The sequence below is a fragment of the Sus scrofa genome, chromosome 1 (assembly GCF_000003025.6).
Source record: "Sus scrofa isolate TJ Tabasco breed Duroc chromosome 1, Sscrofa11.1, whole genome shotgun sequence".
NCBI lineage: Eukaryota > Metazoa > Chordata > Mammalia > Artiodactyla > Suidae > Sus > Sus scrofa.
Window position 1 is genome coordinate 113488950 of NC_010443.5, and position 24194 is coordinate 113513143.

Below are 24194 nucleotides of genomic sequence, written 5' to 3' on the forward strand. Positions count from 1 at the left end.
CGATATCCTACAATGCACAGGGCAGCCCCCACCCCCACCTCTAAAGAGAATTATCCAGCTCCAAATGTCAATGGAGCCACTGGGCAGAAACCCTGGTCTAGGGGTCACAAGAAATCTGGAGGTTCTTTTCTGATACAGGAAGAGAAGAAGCAGGGCATAATGGAAAAAGTTCTTGACCTAGAGTTAGAAAACCCTAGATGTTCAAGGTCCTGCTCTGCTACCCTGTAGCCATGTGACCTTGTTCACATCATTTAACTTCTGTGAGGCTCACATCCATCCTCTTTTGCTCTGAACTGTGCTGCCTGCCTCTTCTACTTCCAGGCTTGTTGTCAGGATCAAGCGAGAACGTCAATGAAATTGCTTTGAAATCCTTACATGTTGTTATTTTCTTGGACTGTGACAGCAAATCAAGCCAATGGGTGTTTTCATGTCTAATGTCAGTGTAAGACTATTTGCAGCAGGGTTTCTGTTTTCCTGTGTTCCAGGGTCATAGCCTCATTCTCACCTCTGTGCGGGAAAGGAGCTCTCATACAAAGGGTGTTTCCTGGAACTGTGGGCAGGGCTTCAAATATCCCTTCAGTTCTCAGCACTGGAACTCACAGCCTAGAAATTCTCTTTTAAATTCTTGTGAGACCTCCAAAGGGGTTTGCTTCAAAAGAGCAAGGTATTTTTAGACTTGAATCTTGGATCTGATTCTCTCATGTGAGCGGCTGAGGGCTTTAGGCCCTCCTGGATGGGGATGTGGAATGTTATGACAATGTTTGTTTGAAGGAATATACTGTTCAGCTAAGTGTGGGCTGTGCCATGTAACATAGAGAGAGGTAATAGCTCTCTAAGAGCAAGAGGTAGCTAACCCTAACCCTAATCCTAACCCCAGTGCTGTGCAAAGCTTGTGCCAAAGAAATGTTAGGTATTTTTAAAATAGTGGAGAACTTTGCCTTTTGAGTAAATAAGAGGTTGAATTGAGGTGGTCAGCAATTCTGCTCAAATACAGGGTTGAAGGGAGACTTAGTGTGATAATGGATAGTGTGAGACATGGATGTTTTGGCATCATGCTGGAATTATTTATAACAAGCCATGTTGTTTAGAACCCTAATATAGTGTTGAGGTGGGCTGAATCCTTTTAAGAGAGCCACCTCCAATTCTAGTATTCAAAAATGTATACCACCTTAATGTGCATAGCAGCACGATTAAATAGGCAAGACTTGGAAGGAACCTAAGTGTCCATGAGTGGAATGGATAAAGAAGATGTAGTAGGCATATGTGTGTGTGTGTGTGTAATATTCCACACACAGAGTGGAATATTACTCAGCCATTAAAAGAATGAAATGATGTCATTTGCAACAACATACTAGACCTAGAGATTATCATACTAAGTGAAGTAAGTCAGGGAAAGACAAATACTGTATAACATCACTTATAAGGGGAATCTAAAAAAATGATACAAGTGAACTAATTTACAAAACAGAAACAGACTCACAGACTTTGAAAACAAGCTAATGGTTACCAAAGGGGAAAGGTGCTGGGGAGGGATAAATTGGGAATTTGGAGTTAATAGATGCACACTATCATACATAAAATAGATAAATAACAGCGCCTCACTGAATAACATGGGGAAATATATTCAGTTTGTAATAAGCTATAATAGAAAAGAATTTCAAAGGAATATAGATGAATACGTATATATGTATAGCTGAAACACTTTGCTCTACAGCAGAACTAACACAACATTGTCAATCAACTACAATTAAAAAAAAAAGAAAACTTCGAATTCCCATGCTGGCTTAGCAATAACGAACCCGACTAGGATCCACGAGAATGTGGATTCAATCCCAGGCTTTGCTCAATGGGTTAAAGAGCTGGCGTTGCTGCGAGCTGTGGTGTAGGTCACAGATGTGGCTTGGATCCAGCGTTGCTGTGGCTGTGGCATAGGCCAGCAGCTGTAGCTCCAATTTGACCCCTAGCTTAGGAACCTCTGTATGCCGTAGGTGTGGCCCTATAAAGCAAAAAAAAAAAAAAAGAAAAGAAAACTTGTATACCAAAGGCCTTCTGCTGCTAGCCAAGGTGGAATAAGAGATTTCAAGTTGATCTCACCTTAAACAACTGGGAAAAATATGTGAAACAACAGTTTTCAAACTGTGGGTCATAAGCAGCATGGGACAGTGAACTTGAGAAGGGAGATGAATAAAGAGAGCTCTACCAGTGCCCCAGTTTGCAACCTGGAGAGTTTCCAGCCCCCAGGCCCCTCCCAGTGGAGAGGGAGAGAGTGTTGAGAGTCGAATTCCAAGGCAGCCTGAGCTCACAGAGCAGAGCACATGAAAGGAGGGAGCTCCAGAAATCTGCAGGGGCACCCCTTTAGCTCACAGAGATTAGCACAGGCATGTGCGGAATCTGAGGCGGGGGAAAGAATGGGCAGAAGGGAGCAAGGTGAACAATCCCCTGGCTTTCACATGGGGCCCTGGAGGATTTGTGTTCCCATCAGCACTCTGCAAAAGCCTTGTAACATAAAGCATTGGCTAGATGACTCAATAGCTTACCGCTTCTAGAATAGGGTAAATTAGCCCCAGACTGAAAGTTGCTCTGGTCCTACCCAACAGAATTTTAAAGCAAGGCTCTAAAAGATTAAATTGCTCTAAACCAGTTTAACTGCATCCCAGAGCAAAGTTAGAGACTATTTAATACAAGAATATCCAGCATCAACTAGATATAATTTATATTGTCTTCTTTAGTAAAAATGTACCACACATGCAATGCTGGAAAATACAACCTACAATGAGAAAAATCCAACCTTTAAAACAGTTGTTAAAATTATAGTTCATATATCCAAGAAGGCAGAAGGAAAGGCAAGCATGGTAAGAAGAAATATGGAAGATATAAAAAGAATAAAAGTTGGGAGTTCCCGTCATGGCTCAGTGGTTAATGAACCCAACTAGCATCCATGAGGTTGTGGGTTCCATCCCTGGCCTCGCTCAGTGGGTTAAGGATCTGGCATTGCCATGAGCTGTGGTGTAGGTTGCAGATGTGGCTCAAATCTGACGTTGTTGTGGCTGTGAAGTAGGCTGGCAGCTGCAGTTCCGATTGGACCCCTAGCCTGGGAACCTCCATATCCTTCGGGTGTGGCCCTAGAAAAGCAAAAAAATAATAATAATAACAAAACAAAATAAATAAAAATAAAAGCTGAACTTCCAGAGATTGAAAAAAAAAAAAAAAAAAAAAAACAATGTCTGAGATGAAAAATACACTGGGTGAGATTAACAACAGATTAGTCATCCCAGAAGAGAGTAGTGGATTTAAGGCCTAGCAATAGAAACTGTTCATAATGAAACACAGAAAAAAGACTGAACATAAATGAACAGTACATTAGGGAGCCATAGGCAATTCTCATATTCTTGTATTTGGAAATTTCAAAGAAGAAAGAGGAAGGGGACAGAGAAAATACTTGAAGAAATAGTGGCAGAAAAATGTCAGAATTCGATGAAAACTATAAACATTTAGATGTAGGAAACTCAATGAACTTCAAGCACAAGAAACATGAAAAAAAGAATACACGTAGGCACAGCACAATCAAATTGCTTAAAATCAGTGATAACAAAAAAAAAATCTTATAAGCAGAGTAGAAAACCACATATAAAGGAAACAGACAAGAATTTATCAGATCCCTCTCCCTGGAAGCAATGCAAACTAGAAAGCAGTGGGTTAACATCTTTATTTTTCTTTTTTGGCCACACTCTCAGCATATGGAAGTTCCAAGTCCAGGGATTGAATCTGAGCTGCAGCTGCAACCTACAGTACATCTGTGGCAATGCTGTATCCTTTAACCCACTACCCCAGGCTGGGGGTCGAACCTGCACCTCAGCAGTGGCCTGAGCCGCTGCAGAGACCATGCCAGATCCTTAACCCGCTGAGCCACAGCAGAAACTCTGGGAACATCTTTAAATTTCAAACAGAAGTGGGCAGCCACCTCTATCGCCTTTAGGTCAAGTGTAAGTTGGTAGGTGTTGGGACAAAATCTTTTTTTTTTTTTTTTTTTTTTTTGCTTTTTGGGGCCACACCCTCAGCATATGGAGTTCCCAGGTTAGGGGTCACATTGGAACTACAGCTGCCAGCCTACACCACAGCCATAGCAACACGGGATTCGCCAGATCCTTAACCCACTGAGTGAGGCCAGGGATTGAACCTGCAACATCATGGATCCTAGTTGGGTTCGTTAACCCCTGATCCAGGAAGGGAACTCCAGGACAAAATCTTATCCCCAAGGTCTACCTCAGTGTTAGCAGGAAAGAAAACACACTGCTTGCAAAACTCTGAAGTCAGTAAAAGGATCAGCAGTTACCAGGGCTAAGGGAAGGGAAGGATGTAGAGCTAGGGCACAGAGGATTTTAGGGCCGTGAAATACTCTGTGTGATAGATACTGTAATGGCAGATACATGTCATCACACATTTGTCAAAACTCTCAAAATGTGGTCCACCAGAAATGAACCTTAGTGTCAGCTATGGACTCTGGGCATGATGTATCATGTAGGTGCACCAACTGTAACGAATCCTCAGGGCGGGGAGTGGTTGTACATGTGTGAGGACAGGAGGTGCATGAGAACTCTCTGTACTTTCTGCTCAGTTTTGTTGTAACCTAAAAGTGCTCTAAAAATTGAAGTGTAGGAGTTCCCGTCGTGGCTCAGTGGTTAACAAATCCGACTAGGAACCATAAAGTTGCGGGTTCGATCCCTGCCCTTGATCAGTGGGTTAAGGATCCAGGGTTGCCATGAGCTGTGGTGTAGGTCGCAGACGCGGCTCGGATCCCGCATTGCTGTGGCTCTGGCGTAGGCTGGCAGCTGTAGCTTCGATTAGACCCCTAGCCTGGGAACCTCCATATGCGCGGGAGCGGCCATAGAAAAAGGCAGCAAAAGACAAAAAAAAAAAAAAAAAGTGAAGTGTATTACTTAAAAAAAGTACAGATAGGTGATGGTCAGATGAAGATTACAGCCTCATGCCCATACTTGTGAGAGAATATGAAGAGAAAGAGTAATGGAAATTTCACAATGAAGTTAAGCCCATCCTACAAAAAGAGGTCCAAGATCCAGAACACACAAAATGCATTATTACCCTAGAAAACATGTCATCTTTGCTGTATATTCTCAGTTCAGTGAATGACATCCCTATGCCATGAAATTCAGGCACCCCTGCTCCTGTATCTCTTTAACTATAGGTTACTATACCCTGCTGATATTTGTCTCTAACATGACTCTGTTTTTTTCCTCCAGTTCTTTTTTTTTTTTTTTTTTCCTTCTTAGGGTCATACCTGTGACATATGGAAGTTCCCGGGCTAAGGTTCAAATTGGAGCTGTAGCTGCTGGCCTCCGCCACAGCCATGGCAACACCAGATCTGACCTACACTGCAGATTGTGGCAACGTTGGATCCTTAACCACCGAGAGAGGCCAGGGATGGAATCTGTATCCTCATGGACCCTTTGTTGAATTCTTAATCCGCTGAGCCACAACAGGAACTCCTTTTCCCCCAGTTGAATTTCAGGTTCTCAGAACCTCTCACAAACTCAGTATTTGACCCTGGGGACGTCATGTTACCGCTCTGTCTGAGTTTGCCCCTGTATAAATAAGAGTATTGGCTGATGGTCTCTAAGGTCCTTTTCACATTTAAAGTCTGGGTTTCAGTGATATTTTAGGTTCTGTACGTACAGCCCTCTTTTATTTCACACTAATGAAGCTAGATTCTGATGCGCTAACACCTAGAGAGGAGCAGGTTTAAATGATAAATGTGCCCCGCACAAGGTGTTTGCCAAATAAATAAATGAAAGAGTTTAAAGCAAAACCAAACCCAAACCCCAACCAAACCCAAATGGTTAGATTCTGCAGAGCAGGATTCAGTCTGTGATAGGCTGAATAATGACCACCCCTCCCCCGGAGCGGTCCATATCCTGATCTCCAAAACCTGTGAATATGTCACCTTTACATGGCAAAAGGGACTTTGCCGATGTGATTAAGTTAAGGATCATGAGATGGGGAGGTTATCCTGGATTGTCTGGATGGGCCCAAGGTCATCACATGGGTCCTTAGAGAGGCTGCTGGGTTTGAAAATATTGGAAGGGGCCGTGAACCAAGCAATGCAGGTGGCTTCTAAAACTGAAAAAAGCAAGGAAATGGACTCTTTACTCACAGCCTTTAAGGGACATGGCTCAAAGGATTTTTTATTTGTACAACGTAAGGTAATAACTTGTGTTGTCTTAAGTCATTAAATTTGTAGTAATTTGTTACAGAAGCAATTAGAAAGTCATACACAGTCTTTATTTCTTCATTCACTTCTTTCCTGGGAAAGACATTTAACCTTCCTGGGTCTCTGTTTTACTTCAGTCAAGTGGGGTTAAAACACTGTCTCCTATACAAGATTAAAAACAAAATGAAATAGCACATAATTCTGGTTGAAATAATAGAAAATACTTATAATACTCACACTCTTATAATTAGTACGCGTCTCCTTCCTTTCCTTTCCTTTCCTTTCTTTCCTTTCCTTTCCTTTCCTTTCTTTTCTTTCTTTCCTTTCTTTTTGGCTTTTCATGGCCACACCCATGGCACATGGAGGTTCCCAGGCTAGGGGTTGAATCGGAGCTGTTGCTGCTGGCCTACACCACAGCCACAGCAATGCAGGATCTGAGCCAGGTCTATGACCTACAGAACAGCTCATGGCAACGCCGGATCCTTAACCCACTGGGTGGGGCCAGGGATCGAACCTGCAGCCTCATGAATACTAGTCAGATTTGTTTCCACTGAGCCACAACGGGAACTCCCACAATTAGTATACTTCTAATGTTGTGCAAAGGCCTTACAGACATCACTTCATTCAAACCTCCCAAACAATCTTAGGATGTAGCAGTCATGATCTGCCATTTAAAGATGGAAAACTGAGGCTCAGAAAGGTCAAGAAAGCTGCTCAGGGACACAGCACTCGAGAGCAGAGGAGCCAGCCTTCTGTCTCAGGTCTGTCTGACTGCAAACAGGTGCTCTTGCTCATTTTGTTATCCTGGCAATTATAAATTTTATGTAAATGGGGGCCATTACGATGATGGTTATTACTGTACCACTCGGTTATTATTCTGTCCTCATGTCTCTTTCCTGTAACAACATCTGATTGCTCCACTCATCATGTCCCAGTCTGTCACCAGCTTGTCACAGAAGTGATGGAAATGCTACTAATTCAGCATTACGACTTTCTGGCTGGGCGAAGTTGGCAAAGGCTGAGGAGATATTTGTTTATCTGAGAGCAAATGGGTCTGAGGTTTGGAGACGGAACTGCCCCTCCTTCCATGACAGAGAGAAATACAGTTCACATGGTGAGCACGGTGCTGGGCCATTTGCTACTGGAGCCTCAGGTCCCTCCAGACTTTGTGGCTGCACAAAAGTGAACTTTGAGGAGGCTGTGCCATCTGAGCCCCTAATCCTTTTTCTTTAAAATAAAATGAGGCACATGCTAATTGCAGCCTGTTTTCCAGTTCTGCTCCTCCTTCTTGCTAGTACCTGTTTCCTCTTCCGTTTTCCTTCCCTCACCTTGTATTTCCCCTCATTGTTCTGAGGTCTGTTTGTTTTGAGAGGGTTGGCTTGGCTCATAGGGGTGTGGGCCAGAGGAGCCAGCTCTGCTTGAGTTGTGCTTCTTGGAGTAAAGAGGAATGGTCTGCTTTGAAGGTTGCTGAGGATATCTGGGTTAATCACATTTGTTCTAATATTTTCCCTTATTTCTGATCACCAAAGAGCTCCACAATGTTTGAGCTAGTGCAGTATTTCTTCTTGTTTTTGTCCTTAGGAGCAAGTGTCTGGAACAGGGTTGATCTAAAAATGTTTTCTGAGGGGAGCCTTATTAATGGGGCAGGCTTCAAATTCACATCAAGGGAGTGTCATCCTTCGAAGCAGCTTCTTGGCAGAAAGGGATGTGGGATTGTAGAGAAATCTGAATTGGCTAAGTTTCCATTAAATGCACGTTCCTTGATTCCAGATGATGCTGAGTGGAATCTGGGGCCCCTGGGCTGTGAAAACTGGGCTTCTATAGTGGCAGGGTGCCTCAGAAAATTCCATGTCCTTTGGGATGAAAGGGTCATCAGTTTGGAGGGGTGGTTTTTGTTTTGTGTCTTCTGTATCTCCTATTCCGTATACTTGGGGTGGGGTGGGGGGGCTTTTTTGCTTTAGGGCCAAAGCTGCAGCATATGGAAGTTGCCAGGCTAGGGGTTGAACTGGAGCTGTAGCTGCCAGCCACAGCCACAGCTACAGCCACATGGGATCCGAGCCATGTCTGCGACCTACACCACAGCTCATGGAAATGCCAGATACTTAACCCACTGTGTAGGGCCAGGGATTAAACCTGTAGACTCATGGATACTAGTTGGGTTCATTTCCACTGAGCCATAACAGGAACTCCAAGGGAGACTTCTTAATGGGTTAGTGTGTTTTTGTTCTGACTGTTTTAATGGAGGCAAAAGATGGAACTTTTGCTCTGGGGTCTAGAGGATGTTTGCTGAGTAAGTCTCATTGTGGAAGTTCCTCTTTTTATGACTGTTTCACTTCCTCACCTTGAGTATAAGCACCTTGAGGATAGGGGCCATGCTTTCACCTTTCTTCCCCCCTCCACGATGGGAACTCCTTTTTTTTTTTTTTTATTTTAGTTTTGATTCTTCCAAGCATTAGTTCAGTGACCTTGGGAAGTCTCTGAATCTATCTGATCCCCAGTTATCTCATCTGTAGATGACACATAGTAAAAATATCTTCCAGGAGTGGTTGTTGAGATGCTGAAGTGAGGTGTTGTGTGCCAGCACTATGGATGCTAGCCTATATCCAGAGGGAAGTACTGTCGTCTTCATTGACTCCATCTAAAAGGTGGTTGGCAGTGCCTCACTCTTGCTGAGTTTCAGGACAGCTGCCTGTGGGCCCTTTGAGCCTCCGAGTTCAGACCTGACTGGTATGGGTCTCCAAGCCTGGACTAGAGGGTATCAACATAGATATCCATTTGTCCAACAGATGCTCTGGGCATAGTCATTTCTGAAGAATTTTAGTCTTCTAGTGAGGGAGATCTAGTTCTAGGCCTGGTCACCCAGCAGCCCATAGCCTTTGCCAAATCATGCAACCTCACCTCAGAGCCTTGACTTCCTCATCTGTGAAGAGGTGACCATGTCAAAGGGAACAGGGGCCTTGATTCTGTAGGATGGGTCCAGATGTCCTACTGTGGCTGGGTCGAGTAGGAAAACAGAACAGGGGGAAAAGCTACTATTTGTTGAGTTTCATTCAAATGCATTTTATTTATTTATTTATTTATTTAGGCTGTACGTGCAGCATATGTAATTGCGGTGTGGGAGTCGAATTGGTGCTGCAGTTGCCCACCTACTCCACAGCCACAGCAACACTAGATCTGAGGCACATCTGTGAACTACGCTGCAGCTAGGGGCAATGCCAGATCCTTAATCCATGGAGCAAAGCCAGAGATCAAACCCCCATCCTCATGGATACTAGTCAGGTTCTCAATCCACTGAGCCATCGTGGGAACTCCTTCTTTCTTTTCTTTTTCTTTCTTTCTTTCTTTCTTTTTTTTTTTTTTTAAAGAACTTATGTGCTAAGTTAGATTCTGGGCATAAAATAGGAAATACAATAGACAAGGTTAGTGCTCATGGCCTTCTAACTGTAGTTTATGTTAAATAAGAAATTTATAAAAGCTTTAGTACATTGCCTGGCATATGGAAGGTTCAGTTTTCTATTATTTGTATTCTCGTAGATTAAAGAAGCTAATGTCAGTTTTTCTACTGTTGGGACAGTAAGGAGATTTTGAGAAAAATATGTGAGACATTTATCCTTCTCTATGAAGATGCTGCTTGGAAAGACACAGTCTATCCTAGGAGAGCTGTTCTGTCTGCTAACGCCTGCCTGAGCCACAGGGAAGGTGTGGGCTGGGACTGGTTCAAAGGGAGGCTCTGGGGCCACCCGCAACATCGGCCTCACGCTCGCATTGGCACTCACATGCTGTGGGCTCATCTTTGTGCTGCCTGGCTGTCTGCTTGTTTGGCTGGGAGGAAAATTAGAGGTGCCAGCAAGGCCTCTGGTTAGGAAGCTGCGGAAGCTTAGGAGCCAAAGAGAAGATGCCTGTCCTCCGTATGGCATATCTGTTCTGTCTGACGAGGCAGAGTCAGGTTGGAAGACAGAGAGATTACAAAGCAGCCAGCCGGTGAGGGCCGCTGAGAAGCAGGCACTTGGGAAGTAATTCCATCCAGCCCTCGACAGCCTTGCACGGGAAGCACGAGCACCTCAGTTGGGCAGATGGAGGAGTGGAGGCTCAGAGCCTTGCTCAATGTCCCGTGGTTAGTGAGGGGGAGAACAGGCCTGTCTGATTCCAGCAGAAGCCTGAGGAGTGAGCTTTCACGGTGTGGTGCCCTTTGCTCCGAGTGGGTGCTATTCCTTGGAGTACAGCCAAGTCAATCTATTTGATGAATGAGCTGGGAAGGAACTCCTTATTTCTTTCCTATGCTCTTTTGACCATTTCACTATTACTTCTCACCAGCCACAGAGGTGGGTCCCTTTATAAGAAACATGCCAGTCAGAAGAGTACATGGTGTGGATGGCCCAGCTTGGAGTGCAAGCTGTGCATCGGTGAAAGCAGTGAACACACGTCTCTGCACCAATGCTTTGGAAGAAAAAGCCAGGGCATAGACTGAAAAGAGGGATAGAGCAGCTGGAATCCTTTATGGTGGGAATGAGCGAGACTGACACAGCAGGATACATTGCCTCCTGCCCTCCTCCTTTCTTCTCCTCTTCCCATAAATATACATGCTGTGCCATTCCTCCACTGTGCTTGGCACTGGGGGCACAGCAGAGGTGAGCTAGTCTCGGTCCTGTTCTCTGGAGCTGATGGCCAATGGAGAAGGCAGAGAAGGCAACAAGCCACCAATGTGAGATAAGTTCTGAGGAGGGGGCACAGTGATGGGTGCATCAAGATGAGGCACAGGTCGAGGATGGCGTGGGTGCAGGTGAGTTAGGTGGAAAAGAGGTAACTGTAGAAACATGCACAAAGACCTTAAAGTAAGAGAAAGATTTGGAGAGAGTGATGGAGAAGAAAATAACCTTGTAAGGCCTCCTCTAGCTTCGAAGGGTTTGAGGTATGGGATTGAGAAGGGTTGTTTTGGGATATGTGATTGTGAGAACTGCAATGCCGTGATGGGCTAGGAATGGGGATGAAAAGGGGTGTCGATAGAGAACAGTGCAGGGGTTATTAACTGTTTTGTGAATCTCTTCAGCAGCCTGATGCAATCTAGGAACTAATTGCAAATGCATGACATAAAATATAGTGATTTTCACATAGAGTTCTTTCCTCCAGGTGGTCGTGGTAGTGCACTGCCCAGATGGCCTTCTAGGAAGAATGTGCTGACCTGAGTGCTGGGAGTGTGGGCAGCAGGCGGCCTTCAGCTGCCTGTCCTTCAGTGTCTGCTTTAGTTGCAGGGAACAGCCTCCGCCAAGGTCATGTGCACAGCCCCTGATGGTGGAGGTGAGAGTAAAAGGCCACCTTGGCCCAATGTGGTGTGATTCTGACCGCCCATTTCACATCCAGAGCTGGCCGTGGTGTCAACCAAGGCTACAGGGCCCTCACTGAGGCTTGGCTACTCCCTCTACCCACTTGTGCATCTCTCCCCTCCCGTCCACAAGTGTGGATCCTGACAGTCCTTGCTAATATGCCTCTGAACACTGCAATCTCTCTCTTTATCTGCTTCCTGGGGAATACAAATTGCATCATGCATTAAATAAGATCCAGCGGCCAATCTAATAACAATTGTAATTTTGAAGTAGTTGTGAGCATAAATTATATTTGGAGATATTTGCAACCACCATAATATGATCCGTTTTGCTTGGTTGGTTGCCTATGTTCATAATCAAAGAAATTTTAAATTCCAGTTAGAGGCTAATGAAGAGATCATTTTTCCCATTTGAGTTCATGAACTTCTCTGAATTCTATCCACAGATTCCCAGAGGGTCTGTGGACTCTAGGCTAAGGATTCCTTATTTAGGAGTTTTCACTGTGCTACAAGGGGATCAGTGGTGTCTCTGCAGTGCCAGGATGAAGGTTCAGTCCCCAGCCTGGCACAGTGGGTAAAAGGATCTTGTGTCGCCACAGCTATAGCATGGGTTGCAACTATGGCTCAGATCTGATTCCTGGCCTCAGAACTTTGTGGTGGCCAAAAAAAGAAAAAAGAGGGAAAAAAAAAAGGGAATTCCTTATTTAGAAGAACTTTGGCTTGAAGAGAAAGAAATGGTAAGTACATAGACTGGTTCAAAGGTGGAGAATGGTGAGAAGGAGGAACAGCCCATGTCCATTTAACCGGTAGGATTTAGCACATCCAAGCACAATTTGAAGTGAATTTCAGCTAAGTAGTGGACTTTTTTAAAGGATAAGTATGTGTCATGCAATATTTGGGATCTACACCATATATCTATACTATAAAATTGCTCATTATTTATCTGAAATTTAAATTTATTGGACATCTCGTGTTTTATCTGGCAACCCCACTTTAACAGCTTCTTTGGCCCCCTTACTTCTGAGGTCACATGACCTACTTAAGGACATGAAACAGCCACAGATTGGGCTTTAGTCTTTGCTCTGACAGCTGTGTGGACTTGGGCAGGTCACTTGTCCAGGCCGCAAACTTCATTTTCCTTGTCCGTCAATGGAATTCAGTACCTGCATCACAGAAAGGATGTCAGGAGGATGCCGGATAGTGGGTATGAAACCTGCTTCAGAAGCTAGTGCCTCGAGGGGGTGATGGTTATCTTTGCCATCTGGAAGGGGATCCTGAGCTCTTGTAAAAGGACCAGCTATTGAAAGGGAGTCCTAGGTGTCTGAAAGTAAGTAAATGGATGGAGCAGGTCAGTTTGCTATGGGAAATTAACTAGTTTTTATCAGTATCCTGGTGAATTTGAGGTTAATTTTCTTATAAATTCTGGTAAGTCTCCTGATCAAAACCATCCACTGGTTAGAAGGAATTGATGGCATTTCTGCAAGATGTATGGTTGTAAAAAACACCAAGATAAGGGCACAGGAGGGTAAAGTACTCAAGCTAAGGAGGCAGAGAGGTGAGACATGCATTATCTGAACTGGGTATTCATTTTTTTCCTTACGATTATTTACTATTGAATTTCTCTGTGGGTGGTCATGCCAGTGGGCATTGCCTTTACCAGAATAATTGGACTGTATTAGACTCCACATATTTACCAAGATGAAGTATAAGAAATATTTTAAAAATTTCCAAGTTATTTTTATGGTAGTCTCCCTTTATCCATGGGTGACATGTTCTAAGACTGCCTATGGATGCCTGAAACTGTGGATAGTACTGAACCCTGTATATACTACATTTTTTCCTTATACTACCAGGCAGGTAGTGTATGCAGTGTGGGTATGCTGCACAAAGGGATTACTCATATCCTGGATGGGATGAAGTGGGAGGGTGCAAGATTTCAACATGCCACTCAGGACAGTGTGCAATTTAAAGCACATGAATTGTTTATTTCTGGAATTTTCCATTTAATGTTTTCAGATAGTGGTTGACTATAGTTGACTGAAACTGAGGGAAACGAAACTGCAGATAAGAAGGGACAAGTTTGCTATAATGTTTGCTATTCATTGAGCTGGTTTGTGGCCTCATGATATTGTCATGGGCTTCTGAGCAGGTCAACACTTGATAACCAGTGATAAAATCCTCCCGGAACATAAACTCTTTACCACCTCAGGGCCTTTGCACTAGTGGTTCCCTTTGCCTAGACTATTCTGCTGGCTATCTGTGGGACTGGCTTCTCCTTGACTTCACCTCTTCAGGGAGGTGTTTCTTGCCTGTCTTTCTAAATTAGATTGTACTGTTATTCGCCACAGCAGCATCTGGCTTATTGTTTTGTAACTTTTTCAGGACCTGGAATGACTCTATGTTTTGTTTACTTGTTTATTACAGTATTTCACGGAATAGGATACGCCATGGATAGTATGATACATCATCATTTTTTATACCACTGGAAAGGGAGAAAGAAAGCTACAAATTAAACTGTGACATGATGCCTTAATGACAGTCTTGGGGCATGCCCGAATTGCTCACAGTAGCCTCTGATTGTTTTCAGATTTCTTTCATCTATTTTAAGGATTTGGCAGTATTTTCCTACTGTCATTTGCTTTGCTTAGAGTATGACGGACAATCCTTTTGCACATGTATCTGTCAAGCAGGACTTCATATATGGTGATTACCTTTCCACAAAACACTTGTTTGTTACTTTATATGAAATTATGGGATAATGGTCATTTCTCCCATGAGAAATATCACATATATGCCTTTCCACCATCTCTGCGCATTTTTGCCTAAAAATCATAGGTTAGTCTTTTTGAGAACATTTTAACTGGCAGTTAAGCTTGACCCAAGTAGTCTCAACAATGCATTTAACTCAGTTGAAGGGATGATAATATGAACTTCTGATCATGGCCTAGCCCACAGCATTGTAAGATGTATTCTAATTTTGAAGATATTTTAAACATGAAGGAACGTGTGTCTTAGACTTGGTGAAATCAAGCGTCTGTTTCCTCTTCCAGGGAACTGAGTTCTTGTCAGTTATGTCTGTCATTGTGTGCCCAGCACCCAGCACGATGTTGGCACACAGAAGAAATTCAATAAATATGTGTCAAATGAATAGAGAAATTAATAGAATTCTGTACTTGTACATTTTCATTAACTCTGGAACTATGGAAATAAAATTGCATATAAATAGCTTTGCTATTTTTAAAACCTCTTTTGATCGGAATTCATTTAATTGGTGATACCAATTATGACAAGGAAGATTTTGACTGGTAGATAGAGATTCCACTGATGGAATCCTCATGGTCATATTACAAAGTACTTTTGTATAACAGTTTTCAGTTTCTAAATGCAGACATGCTATCACTGGTCATAGTGACAGCAGTGACTCTTGATCACTAAGAAGTGTAAATTGGGGAGAAGAGGAGACAGAGTTGCATCCCTGTGAATGATGAGGCAAAGCACTCAGAGTGCACAGAGGGTCCCGACTCCAGAGGGTGAAAAGCTGGAAGTCCACAGCATGGCTGTTATGTTTTCGGAAGGCATAAAAGAGCACGGGCTGTGCCAGTGATGGTGTAAAATGAATTTTGAAAGAGAATATATATTTACCAAACACCTCTTAAGCTAGCATGTAATGCTCACAGAAACTCTTAGCTTAGACGACATTGCTTCACTTTACAAATGGGGAAACTGAGACTCTGCAAGAATAACCTTCCTGTAGCTAGTGGGCAGCTACTCTAGCATTCCAATCTGAGTCTTCTTGATTCTACAGGCATTGCTTTTCCAACCACTTTATGCTAACCCGGAAAACCTGGGATTTGTGGAGTGTCTAATAGGAGCTAACAAACTCCTATTAGGAAGACTTGGGCCGGTACTGGAATTAGAATGAAGAATGCAGCCCTTCATCCGGAGATAAGTTAAGGCACTGAATTTGATGGATTCTATGTTATCTGAACCATTGGTAATGGACTGAGGTATTTCTCAGGTAAGCATTGAGGGGAACTTGTAGATTTGGATACAGTAACCAAAAGAGGATTCTGGTAACCCCCCACCATTCCCAGTGCACCCTCTCTATCATACTTCATTGGACTTGTTTTATTCTTTAGTTCTTTTAGCAGTAGTTAGAAGGGTTCCTGCACAAGATGTGCTTTGAGATAGGACTGGACACAAACAGACTAGGCTCCTGTGAGTGAAGGAGCACTGGCTGCAACTTGCACCCAAAAGAGTTGCCATCTACAAAATAGCAACAGACTCACAGACATAGACTTGCGGTTGCCAAGGGGGAGGGAGAGGGATGGACTGAGAGTTTGGGGTTAGCAGATGCAAACTATCACATATAGAATGGATAAGCAATGAGGTCCTGCTGTATAGCACAGGGAACTATGTCCAGTCTCTTGGGACAGACCATGATGGGAAGGTAATGTACAAAAAGGAATTTACATATATGTATGCCTGGGTCACTTTGCTCTACAACAGCAAGTGGCACAATATTGTAAACCAACTATACTTTAATAAAAAAAAAAAAAAAGAGGAACATGTGTAGAAGAATGGTGAGAAAAAGTAGTAGGAATGAAGGGTGAAATATCCTATGGTCCTTTCACCAAGGTCAGTATATGTTGAATGTTTCTTCACACATGGAGCTGGATAGGGTGCTGGAAAGAATGGGGAAAAAAGGCGTCCAAGAATCTGGGACTCTTGAGAACCTCATTAGAAACAACTTTGGTCTTAAAGACTCCCTATCAGCTCTCAGCCCTGCATTTGGGATGAATACAGCTTGATTCCAGAGCAAAGTTGGAAAATTTTCCCATATTAATGATTCGTTAATAAAGGGGGTGGGGATGGGCCTATGGCAAAGGCACAGAGCTAAAACAGGCATTTTCTTCCTTCCTTCCTTCCTTCCTTCCTTCCTTCCTTCCTTCCTTCCTTCCTTCCTTCCTTCTTATTTTCCTTCTTTCCTTCTTGCCCATGCTCGTGGCATGTGGCAGGGATCGAACCCATGCCTCAGCAGTGACCCAAGCTGCTGCAGTGAAAATGCTGATACTTAACCTGCTGTGCCACAAGGGATCTCTGGCATTTTCTATCTCACTGAAGCGTGAGTGCGAAAGATCTCAGCCCCAAAATGACTACACAGCAACAGGAAAGCTCTCAGTGACCTGTGTTCAGGTCACTTGTCATGAAAGGAACTGGGCCAGACTAATTGCTTTGGGGATGATCGGCTTAATTTTTGGCAATGCCTAGTAGGGTCTGGATTTTAAACTGGGTGGCAAATTGTCCTTTTTGCATTCTAGAATTCCAGAGGCTGAAATTTGTCCTAGGGACCACTCTCTGTTTTATGGGGGAACCACTTGAGTGAATTATTTTGTTTATCCAAGTACTTTTGGACAAAAAGTACCTCTCAAACTTTTTTTTGGGGGGGGAACCTTGATTAAAAGAAGTAATTTGGGAGTTCCCATTGTGGTGCAGTGGAGATGAATCTGACTAGGAACCATGAGGTTGCAGGTTCAATCCCTGGCCTTGCTCAGTGGGTTAAGGATCCAGTGTTGCCATGAGCTGTGGTGTAGGTTGCAGATACCACTTGGATCCTGCACTGCTGTGGCTGGTAGCCGTATTTCCGATTCGACACCCAGCCTAGGAACTTCCATATGCTGCAAGTGCAGCCCTAAAAAAAAAAAAAACCCAAAAACAAAAAAACCAAATAAAAGAAGTAATTTGAACATAGATGTGTCACATGCCCTGTGGGAAGGCAAAGGATTACATTCAAAGAATGGAGATGTTTGTATGTTTACTGATGAGATAAGTCACTTTGGGTTATATTGGTTTCATTTTTTTTCCCGTTTTTTAAGAGAGAGAAAAAAGAGATGTATTTATCTCTTTCAGTTAGAAAGACACCCGAGTGGGTGAGTAAGAGCCTTGCAGTTGTAAAGAGCAACTTCATTTCTGAGCCAGTCAGTACAGGTAAAGGTGCTGATGTTGGCCTGGTTGCCCCTGCGCACCTGTAGCATCTTTCCTGGGCAGGGGTGGGGCGGAGGAGGCCAGCAGGGCGTAGGAGTCAGGGAACAGAGACAGCTTTGAGCAGAGCACAATTTAGGCCTGGATCTCCAGGGAGAGCACTAATGCTTTATTGGAGGGGCCTCTTGGCAGTCACTGTCATCTGGAGAAAGAAAATATTGCCACCTGCCTGCAAGAGTTTATCAGAAGCAAGGAGTCTGGGTTTGGACTTATGGGCATGATCGACTGGGAATGGAGGGGGAACAGGCATGGGTGCCTGGGCCCCCTTTGCCGTGCCTTCTCCTCAGCCCTACCCTGCTCAAGCTCCCATCCCCTCGGTTGTGACTGTCGCTGGAACATCTGGCCATGTGTGTCTCCTGTGGAAGCGTGCCCTTTCGGTCCTGGAAGGAAAATGGATGCCGAAGCAGGCTGGCTGTGCTTTCTATTTCTGGGTTCCAGTAGAGCTGTGGTTGTAATGATCTATGAATGCAGCAAAACAACACCCTTGTCCCCCTTGGTGTGCTTCCGTCTCCTTCCTGGATGGTGTCTCTGCTCCCAGGCTAACAAGAGCCCAACTGTAAAGCTCAGGTGCAGGGGGAAGATGTCCTGCACAGGTGTTTGTGTGGGACCAGAGCAGGGCAGACGGGTGACACAGAGTGGTCCAAGTGCAGCCTAGGCAGGGCACACCCCCAAAGGCAAGGTTGAAGGAGACAGATGGCAGCCGAGGCTGCTCTGTCCCCTCTAAGGAAGTCCCTCCAAGTGGGATGCAGAAGGAAGAGACCCCAAGCAGTTGGATTCCTGTAGCAGGGACATGGGAAAGCTGGCCGAAGGAGGCAACAGCTGTCTCTTGTGAGCAGGGAGTTCAGGATGCCACGTGTGCTGGCTCCACAGAGCTGCCCATGCCTGCAGCCCTGAGAATACAATCCAAAGTCCAAGGAAGGGAAGTTGATACTTAGCAGCGAAGGTAATGGTTTTGACTTTGGAATGTTGGTTTGAGTGGGGAGTGGCTTTAGAGATGGCCATTTAAAATGCAACTTGAACTTATTCCAAGGAGAGTGACCTAAGAATGAAGGCCCTGGAAACCATGTCCCCTGAGGATGTGTTGAAAGGATATTTAGACAAAGAAGACAAAGGCTGGTGTGGGGCAGTGTGGAGCATGAAGGAAATATATCTCGGTACAACAAAGGAAGGAATAGTCTCACAGCAGCCGATTAGGTCATCAAAACAGCCTGTCTTTATACTCATGAAATGTTCCGTCTCATAGGGTTTCCTGCACACCAGGCTGACTGTCCAACAGCAGTAACTGTTGAGCCATTACTGTGTGCTGAACCCTGTTCTAAACACTTTTCTGTGTATTAAATCACTTAATCTGTAAACGGCCCCATGAAGTACATTCATCTGTTATTATTTCATTTGCTAAAGATGAGGACACTGAGGCTCTGGGATATATAACTCACCTGAAGCCACGTGTAGTGAGAGGTGAGGCGGGGACCTTGTGTAGCAGAGTCTCTGGTCAGGGTGTGGGCCTGAGTCTGCTCCCACCAGTGCCACCTTGAGCCTAGCTCCAGGCTAGCTTTACTGTGGCATCCTTACTTCTTCGATCCCTGCCTATTCATGGACTGTTGATCTCTTTGATCACGTTTCAGGTGCCCCCCAAAAGTGGGGACTTCTGATGCCCAATGTCCAGAGAATTTTCATTCTCTTTGCCTCACTGGTCACCCCAGCTTCTTTGTGACTTCGGTTTTGAAGCCTGATAGAACTGAAAATATTTGACTCTGTGAGTTCTGTTCCTTCTCTGGCTATGCTTGGTGTTCCCGATGCCACTTAACAAGGAAATCATTTCTTTGCCACCAGAAGCACAGTAGTCCTTATAAAACAGTACAGCTTACCCCGCTCGCTCTCCTGGTGTTGAGATAATGGGACCTTTGGTTTTCCATGCATGGAGTGGTACTTGGCGATCTGTTTCTCATGGTGTGTTGCTTTCTGGGGAAAAAGAACACTGGTGTTTGGCGGTGGCGTGTTATTTCATTCTCGTTTCCGACCATAATGGTAGAAATTTCCTTTCTCTTGACACCTTGGAGATTGCCAGCGGAAAGAGGAAAAGAGGAAAATAAATCCAGATTTATTCTTAACAACCCCAACACTAGAAAAAGAGTTGAAAGTGTGGAGACCAGGCTGATGGAGGGCTTCAGTCTGAGAGGCATTTGCCTCAGCTATTGAATGCCACCTGAGACCACCCAAAAGCCCTTCTATGTGTGTGTGAGGGGTGCTGACATCCTGAGATGGAGCTGGATAAAACTGGGATTTCTCTGTAATTTTGTCTTGAAGAATTGCTTGCTTGAGACTCAGAAGTCATCTGTCTTCTGAAAGGTCTAAAGGTGGCCCCAAGGTATCCAAAAGAAAAATGCAGAAGGGGCTGCTGTCCTAACATCTGCTGTGGGGTTTCTGACAACAGCACATTTATTTTCCTCTGAGAGGTCACCACCCCAAATGGGGCAGGAATAACCCAGCTGTCAGGGACACCTTTATGCTGTAGGCTGGGCTTTCCGTGGACTCTGGATAGAGCTTGCTTATCCCCATTCGGTGCCACCCGGCCCTGTACTCTGGCCACATCTGTCAGAACCGGATTTTACACTGGGGTGTGGAGCTCTACAGTAAACAGGGTCTCTTCTCTTCTTTCTGTCTGGAAATTACATCTTGTCAGCTCTTGAAAGAGATGGGCTTGGGAGTGCTGCTTTCTGGTTTTCTTATGAAAATGACCACCTGAGGAGACAGGGTTAAGGAGCGTGCATGCGTGGGGGGGGGGGGCGGGGGGAGTAGAGTCTAATCTGGGTGCTGAGTGCTGTGGGTCCCAGTGCCTGGAGAGTCACAGGCTGAGAAGACTCCTCTGCACGGCTTCTGTATTGCTCTCTCTGCTCAGGTGACTTGCTCTCGGATGGTCGCTCTGTGCTTGGTCCTTGGCAGGTGTGGGGCCTCATGGAGACAGGTGTTGATTGCAGGCCACATGCCCTCTGCCCTTCGTGGGCACCCAGGGGCTGAGCCCTGTTCCTTGCCCTGCTCTGGAAAGACCAGGTGAATTGGTGGACTGACTTGATGGTGACTTGTGGGGCGCTGCTTGTTTGAATGGCAGGCAGAGTGTCAGTGGGAGCCAGGACCGGATGCAAGGCTCTGCCATGCAAACTAAGCCCCTGCCTCCTGAGGTCCTGCCAAAGACACCAGGTGTCCCCAGGGCCTGTGCTGCCCTAAAGCCATATCACAAACCACCTCTGATCACTCCTGCTAGTCTCCAACCTTGGCCTCTGCCCTCTTCCAGCCTCTGAATCAATAGCTGGCAAACCTATTGGCAGATTCTGATCAGGGTTTAAGAAACACACTGAGTTCTTTTATCACAGGAAAAAAAAAATCTCGATTCTACCACTTGATAGGCCTTGTAACTCTGGGCAAATTAGTTAACTTTTCTGAGTCTCAGTTCCTCATTTTTATTACAGGATTAGCAATATTGTTCTCATTTAATTGAGAGGATTAAAAGAGATGATCTTTGTATAATAATAGATAATTATATGAACCACACAGTTGTTATAAAGATAATAGTTAATATTTATAAGGTGCCTATGCAAACTATGTTTATATACCATCTTCAGTGATTCCTGGTGCATATTGATGGAAGTATTTGCTTAAAAAATAAGAAAGACCAGGAGAAGTGTCTCAGCACCTCATGGACTTGTTAAATGCTTGAAAATTTCTCAGGATGGTGGTAACCATGTCTTGTTCACCGTTAGGCGCTCGAAACCCAGTATGATTGCCTGGCATGTGGGGACACTCCAAGAGTTGCTTATTGAATACATATATGAATGAACATGCTCTCCTCATTTTATATCTTTTCTTCAGCATTTAAAGTCTTAGTTTCAGAAAACTTACTTCTGATTTTGGAGCATTATGCCCTAATGCTTGCATGTTAGTTAGTCAGCTGAAGCTAGCTATGTGACACTTGTGAGCTCAACAAAAGAGTGATAGCAAGTTAAATTATAATGTTTTTGCAAAAGAGGGAGAAATTTGTATGGAATTGAACACAAAGTGTACAAACCCAAGTGGAGGAGCTGAGTAATGCTGCGCCAAAAACATTTCTCTCTTTTCATGGAATGTATCCTTAGCACCCACTATGTGCCAGGTAGCGCTCAGGAAAGGTAGATGAGAAAATCACCAACCTGTTGCCTAGGTACCTACTGTCTGGTAGGGAGGGTGGGTCTTGTGCCTTGAGAGCAGTGTAGGAGTGCAGAGATGCTGCAGGAGAGGTGCAGGCAGTGCTGTGGGTGCAGCGTGTCAGCTACTTCTTGTGGCATTCTAGGAGCTGTGGTACCACTAAAATCCTCATAAGGCTCCAACTTACTGGCCTTGCCTTTGAGTTGCTTAGCCAGGCCTTAGGTCCAGCCTTGAGCATCTTCAGCTACTGCCTCTCTCTCTCGGCCCACACATCTCAAGAATCCCATTTAATTCTAGCCCACCCAGGAGTATGGCCAAGCTGGGATTTCACTCCCACCCTCTAACCCCAAGATACGGAGATATCTAGTTAATCTTTCCATGCTCAGGTTTTCCTACCTAAATTCAGGAGGCAGAAAATTCCTGAAGTGTAGAGAGCCAGAAACTCTAAGATTACGCCAATGTTTGTTCTCAGAATCACAGTGTTAGGGCCAGATGACTGAGGTAGGTTAAGAGAGAAATTTGAGGGTTGCTTATTAAAAACAAAAAAAAAAAAAAAAAAATTTGGTAGGGTAATTTTCTCATGAGGAACTTGGCTTCTGCTGAAAGTTTAAAAAGTGGTATTGTCAAAACTGGTAAATATATTCAAGGCAATTTAATGTAATCCTTCTTGTGATTAGATTCAATTTGATATCACATCCCAGTTCAACCAGCAGTGATGAAAGTTCCTATAAAAGCTAAAACTATTTAAGTTCCCTTTTTCATCCCTCCCCACACCCTGTCATCAACTATAATTTCCTTGTTTACTGACACAGATGTTAAAAATAAATTGAAAATATTTTTAAATTCTTTGTCATTTGAGGAGCAGACCTGTCATCACCAAAGAAATACTAGAATATAGAATTGAAAACAACAACAATAAAAATCCCAAATGTTAAGACATGGAAAAATAGTAAGAGTGCCTTCCAAGTAATGATTATACTGGGACAGAGTAGATGCATTTGAATATACATGTGCAGAGTTGCCTAAGTCTTTTCCAGAAAGTCTAGATGTGAAGGTGAAAAGACCAGTAAGGAAGTTAATTGCAGTGATCTGTGGGGGTGGGTGGGTGGGTTGATAGTACAGTCTCTGATGAGGTAGGAGTGTGGCTGTAGAGAGGTTGGAGAGGAAGTTCCACAGGTGACATTTTGAAGTGGAATAAACACTACTCAGAAGCTTAGGAGTTCTCGTTGTGTGGCTCAGCAGAAACGAATCCGACTAGGAACCATGAGGTTTTGGGTTCGATCCCTGGCCTTGCTCAGTGGGTTAAGGATCCGGCGTTGCTGTGAGCTGTGGTATAGGTTGTGGATGTGGCTTGGGCCCTGAGTTGCTGTGGCTGTGGTGTAGGCCGGAGGCAACAGCTCCGATTAGACCCCTAGCCTGGGAAACTCCATATGCCATGTGTGTGGCCCTAGAAAAGACACACAAAAAAAAAAGTACTCAGAAGTCTATTAAATGAGAGGCAATGGATGGAAAAAGATAAAGGACTTGAGCAGTGTATTTGATAATGTTTCTCAATATCCTTGTGGAAAGATGGGAGAAGTGTGGACTTGCTGAAAGAATGGTTAGGTTGATGGATGACTAACTAGACCAATGTATCCAAAGTAGCAGTATATGAACTGTGCTCTGACTCAGGGTCCCTTCCTTGTCTCTGTCTTGGCAATTTCATCATTCATTTGGATAAATAGAGTCTGAATTCATCCAATATATGATGTCAAGAAGCTAGAAGTGATATAAGAAGCAAAATCCAAAAATTTCACAAAGGAAGGAAGAGAGAAAAAGACAGAAACTGAAAACAGAAAATTTAACAGGGTTGCACTTGGATCCTAAACCCAGTTACTCTAGGAAAAGACAGTGAGCTGTGGCTTAGTAGCACCACACGTGGAAAGACCATGGGTTTGTTTCCAGTTTTCACTTTCAACATGAGTTAAGTACTGCTCAGTGTCCCCTCCGAACCCTCATGTGAGTGTAGACTGCGTTGATAGAAACATGCATTTTGGAAAAGGGAAGTGACAGTCCTGTTCCGATCTGTGCTGGCTAAGTGACCTTGGAGCATTTAGTGTGGACGCTTAATCTCAGAGCAACATGGAGCCGCTGGAGTATGTTCAGAGGAGAGCCAACATCGTGTGAAGGGACTAGAGATGCCCCCCCCCCCCACCGCCCCGCCCGCCGATTCCAACATCATAGTCTATCTCGAGAGATTGGATATAGTTCCCTTTGCTGTAGGACAGGACATCATCACCTATCCATTTTAAATATAATAGCTTATGTCTATGCCCGGTCCATCCCCCCTCTGGCAACCACAAGTCTGTTCTCTCTGTTCGTGATCTGTTTCTCTTTTGTAGATAGGATCATTTGTGCCACATTTTAGATCCCACATATAAGTGATAT

The 24194-nt window shown here is 44.3% G+C and overlaps 1 protein-coding gene and 1 long non-coding RNA gene across 9 annotated transcripts in view; one reads left to right on the forward strand and one right to left on the reverse strand.

Moving 5' to 3' along the window:
• Positions 1 to 24194, forward strand: part of LOC102158936 — a 358073-nt gene that overhangs the window by 63278 nt on the left and 270601 nt on the right. For 3 of the 4 annotated variants that reach the window (XR_002344698.1, XR_002344696.1, XR_002344701.1), the window contains exon 2: positions 15352 to 15564. This is a non-coding gene — a long non-coding RNA (uncharacterized LOC102158936). Of the gene's footprint in view, positions 1 to 11353; positions 11522 to 15351; positions 15565 to 24194 lie in introns of all 4 variants that reach the window. The other variant, XR_002344700.1, reaches the window with a different exon arrangement.
• The window catches only part of LIPC (lipase, hepatic), a 170456-nt gene that overhangs the window by 55266 nt on the left and 90996 nt on the right, over positions 1 to 24194 (reverse strand). The window contains exon 2 of one of the 5 annotated variants that reach the window (XM_021063936.1): positions 19457 to 19550. Coding sequence (XP_020919595.1) covers positions 19457 to 19508 — 52 coding nt within the window. The 5' untranslated portion in view covers positions 19509 to 19550. 5 annotated transcript variants of the gene reach the window in all.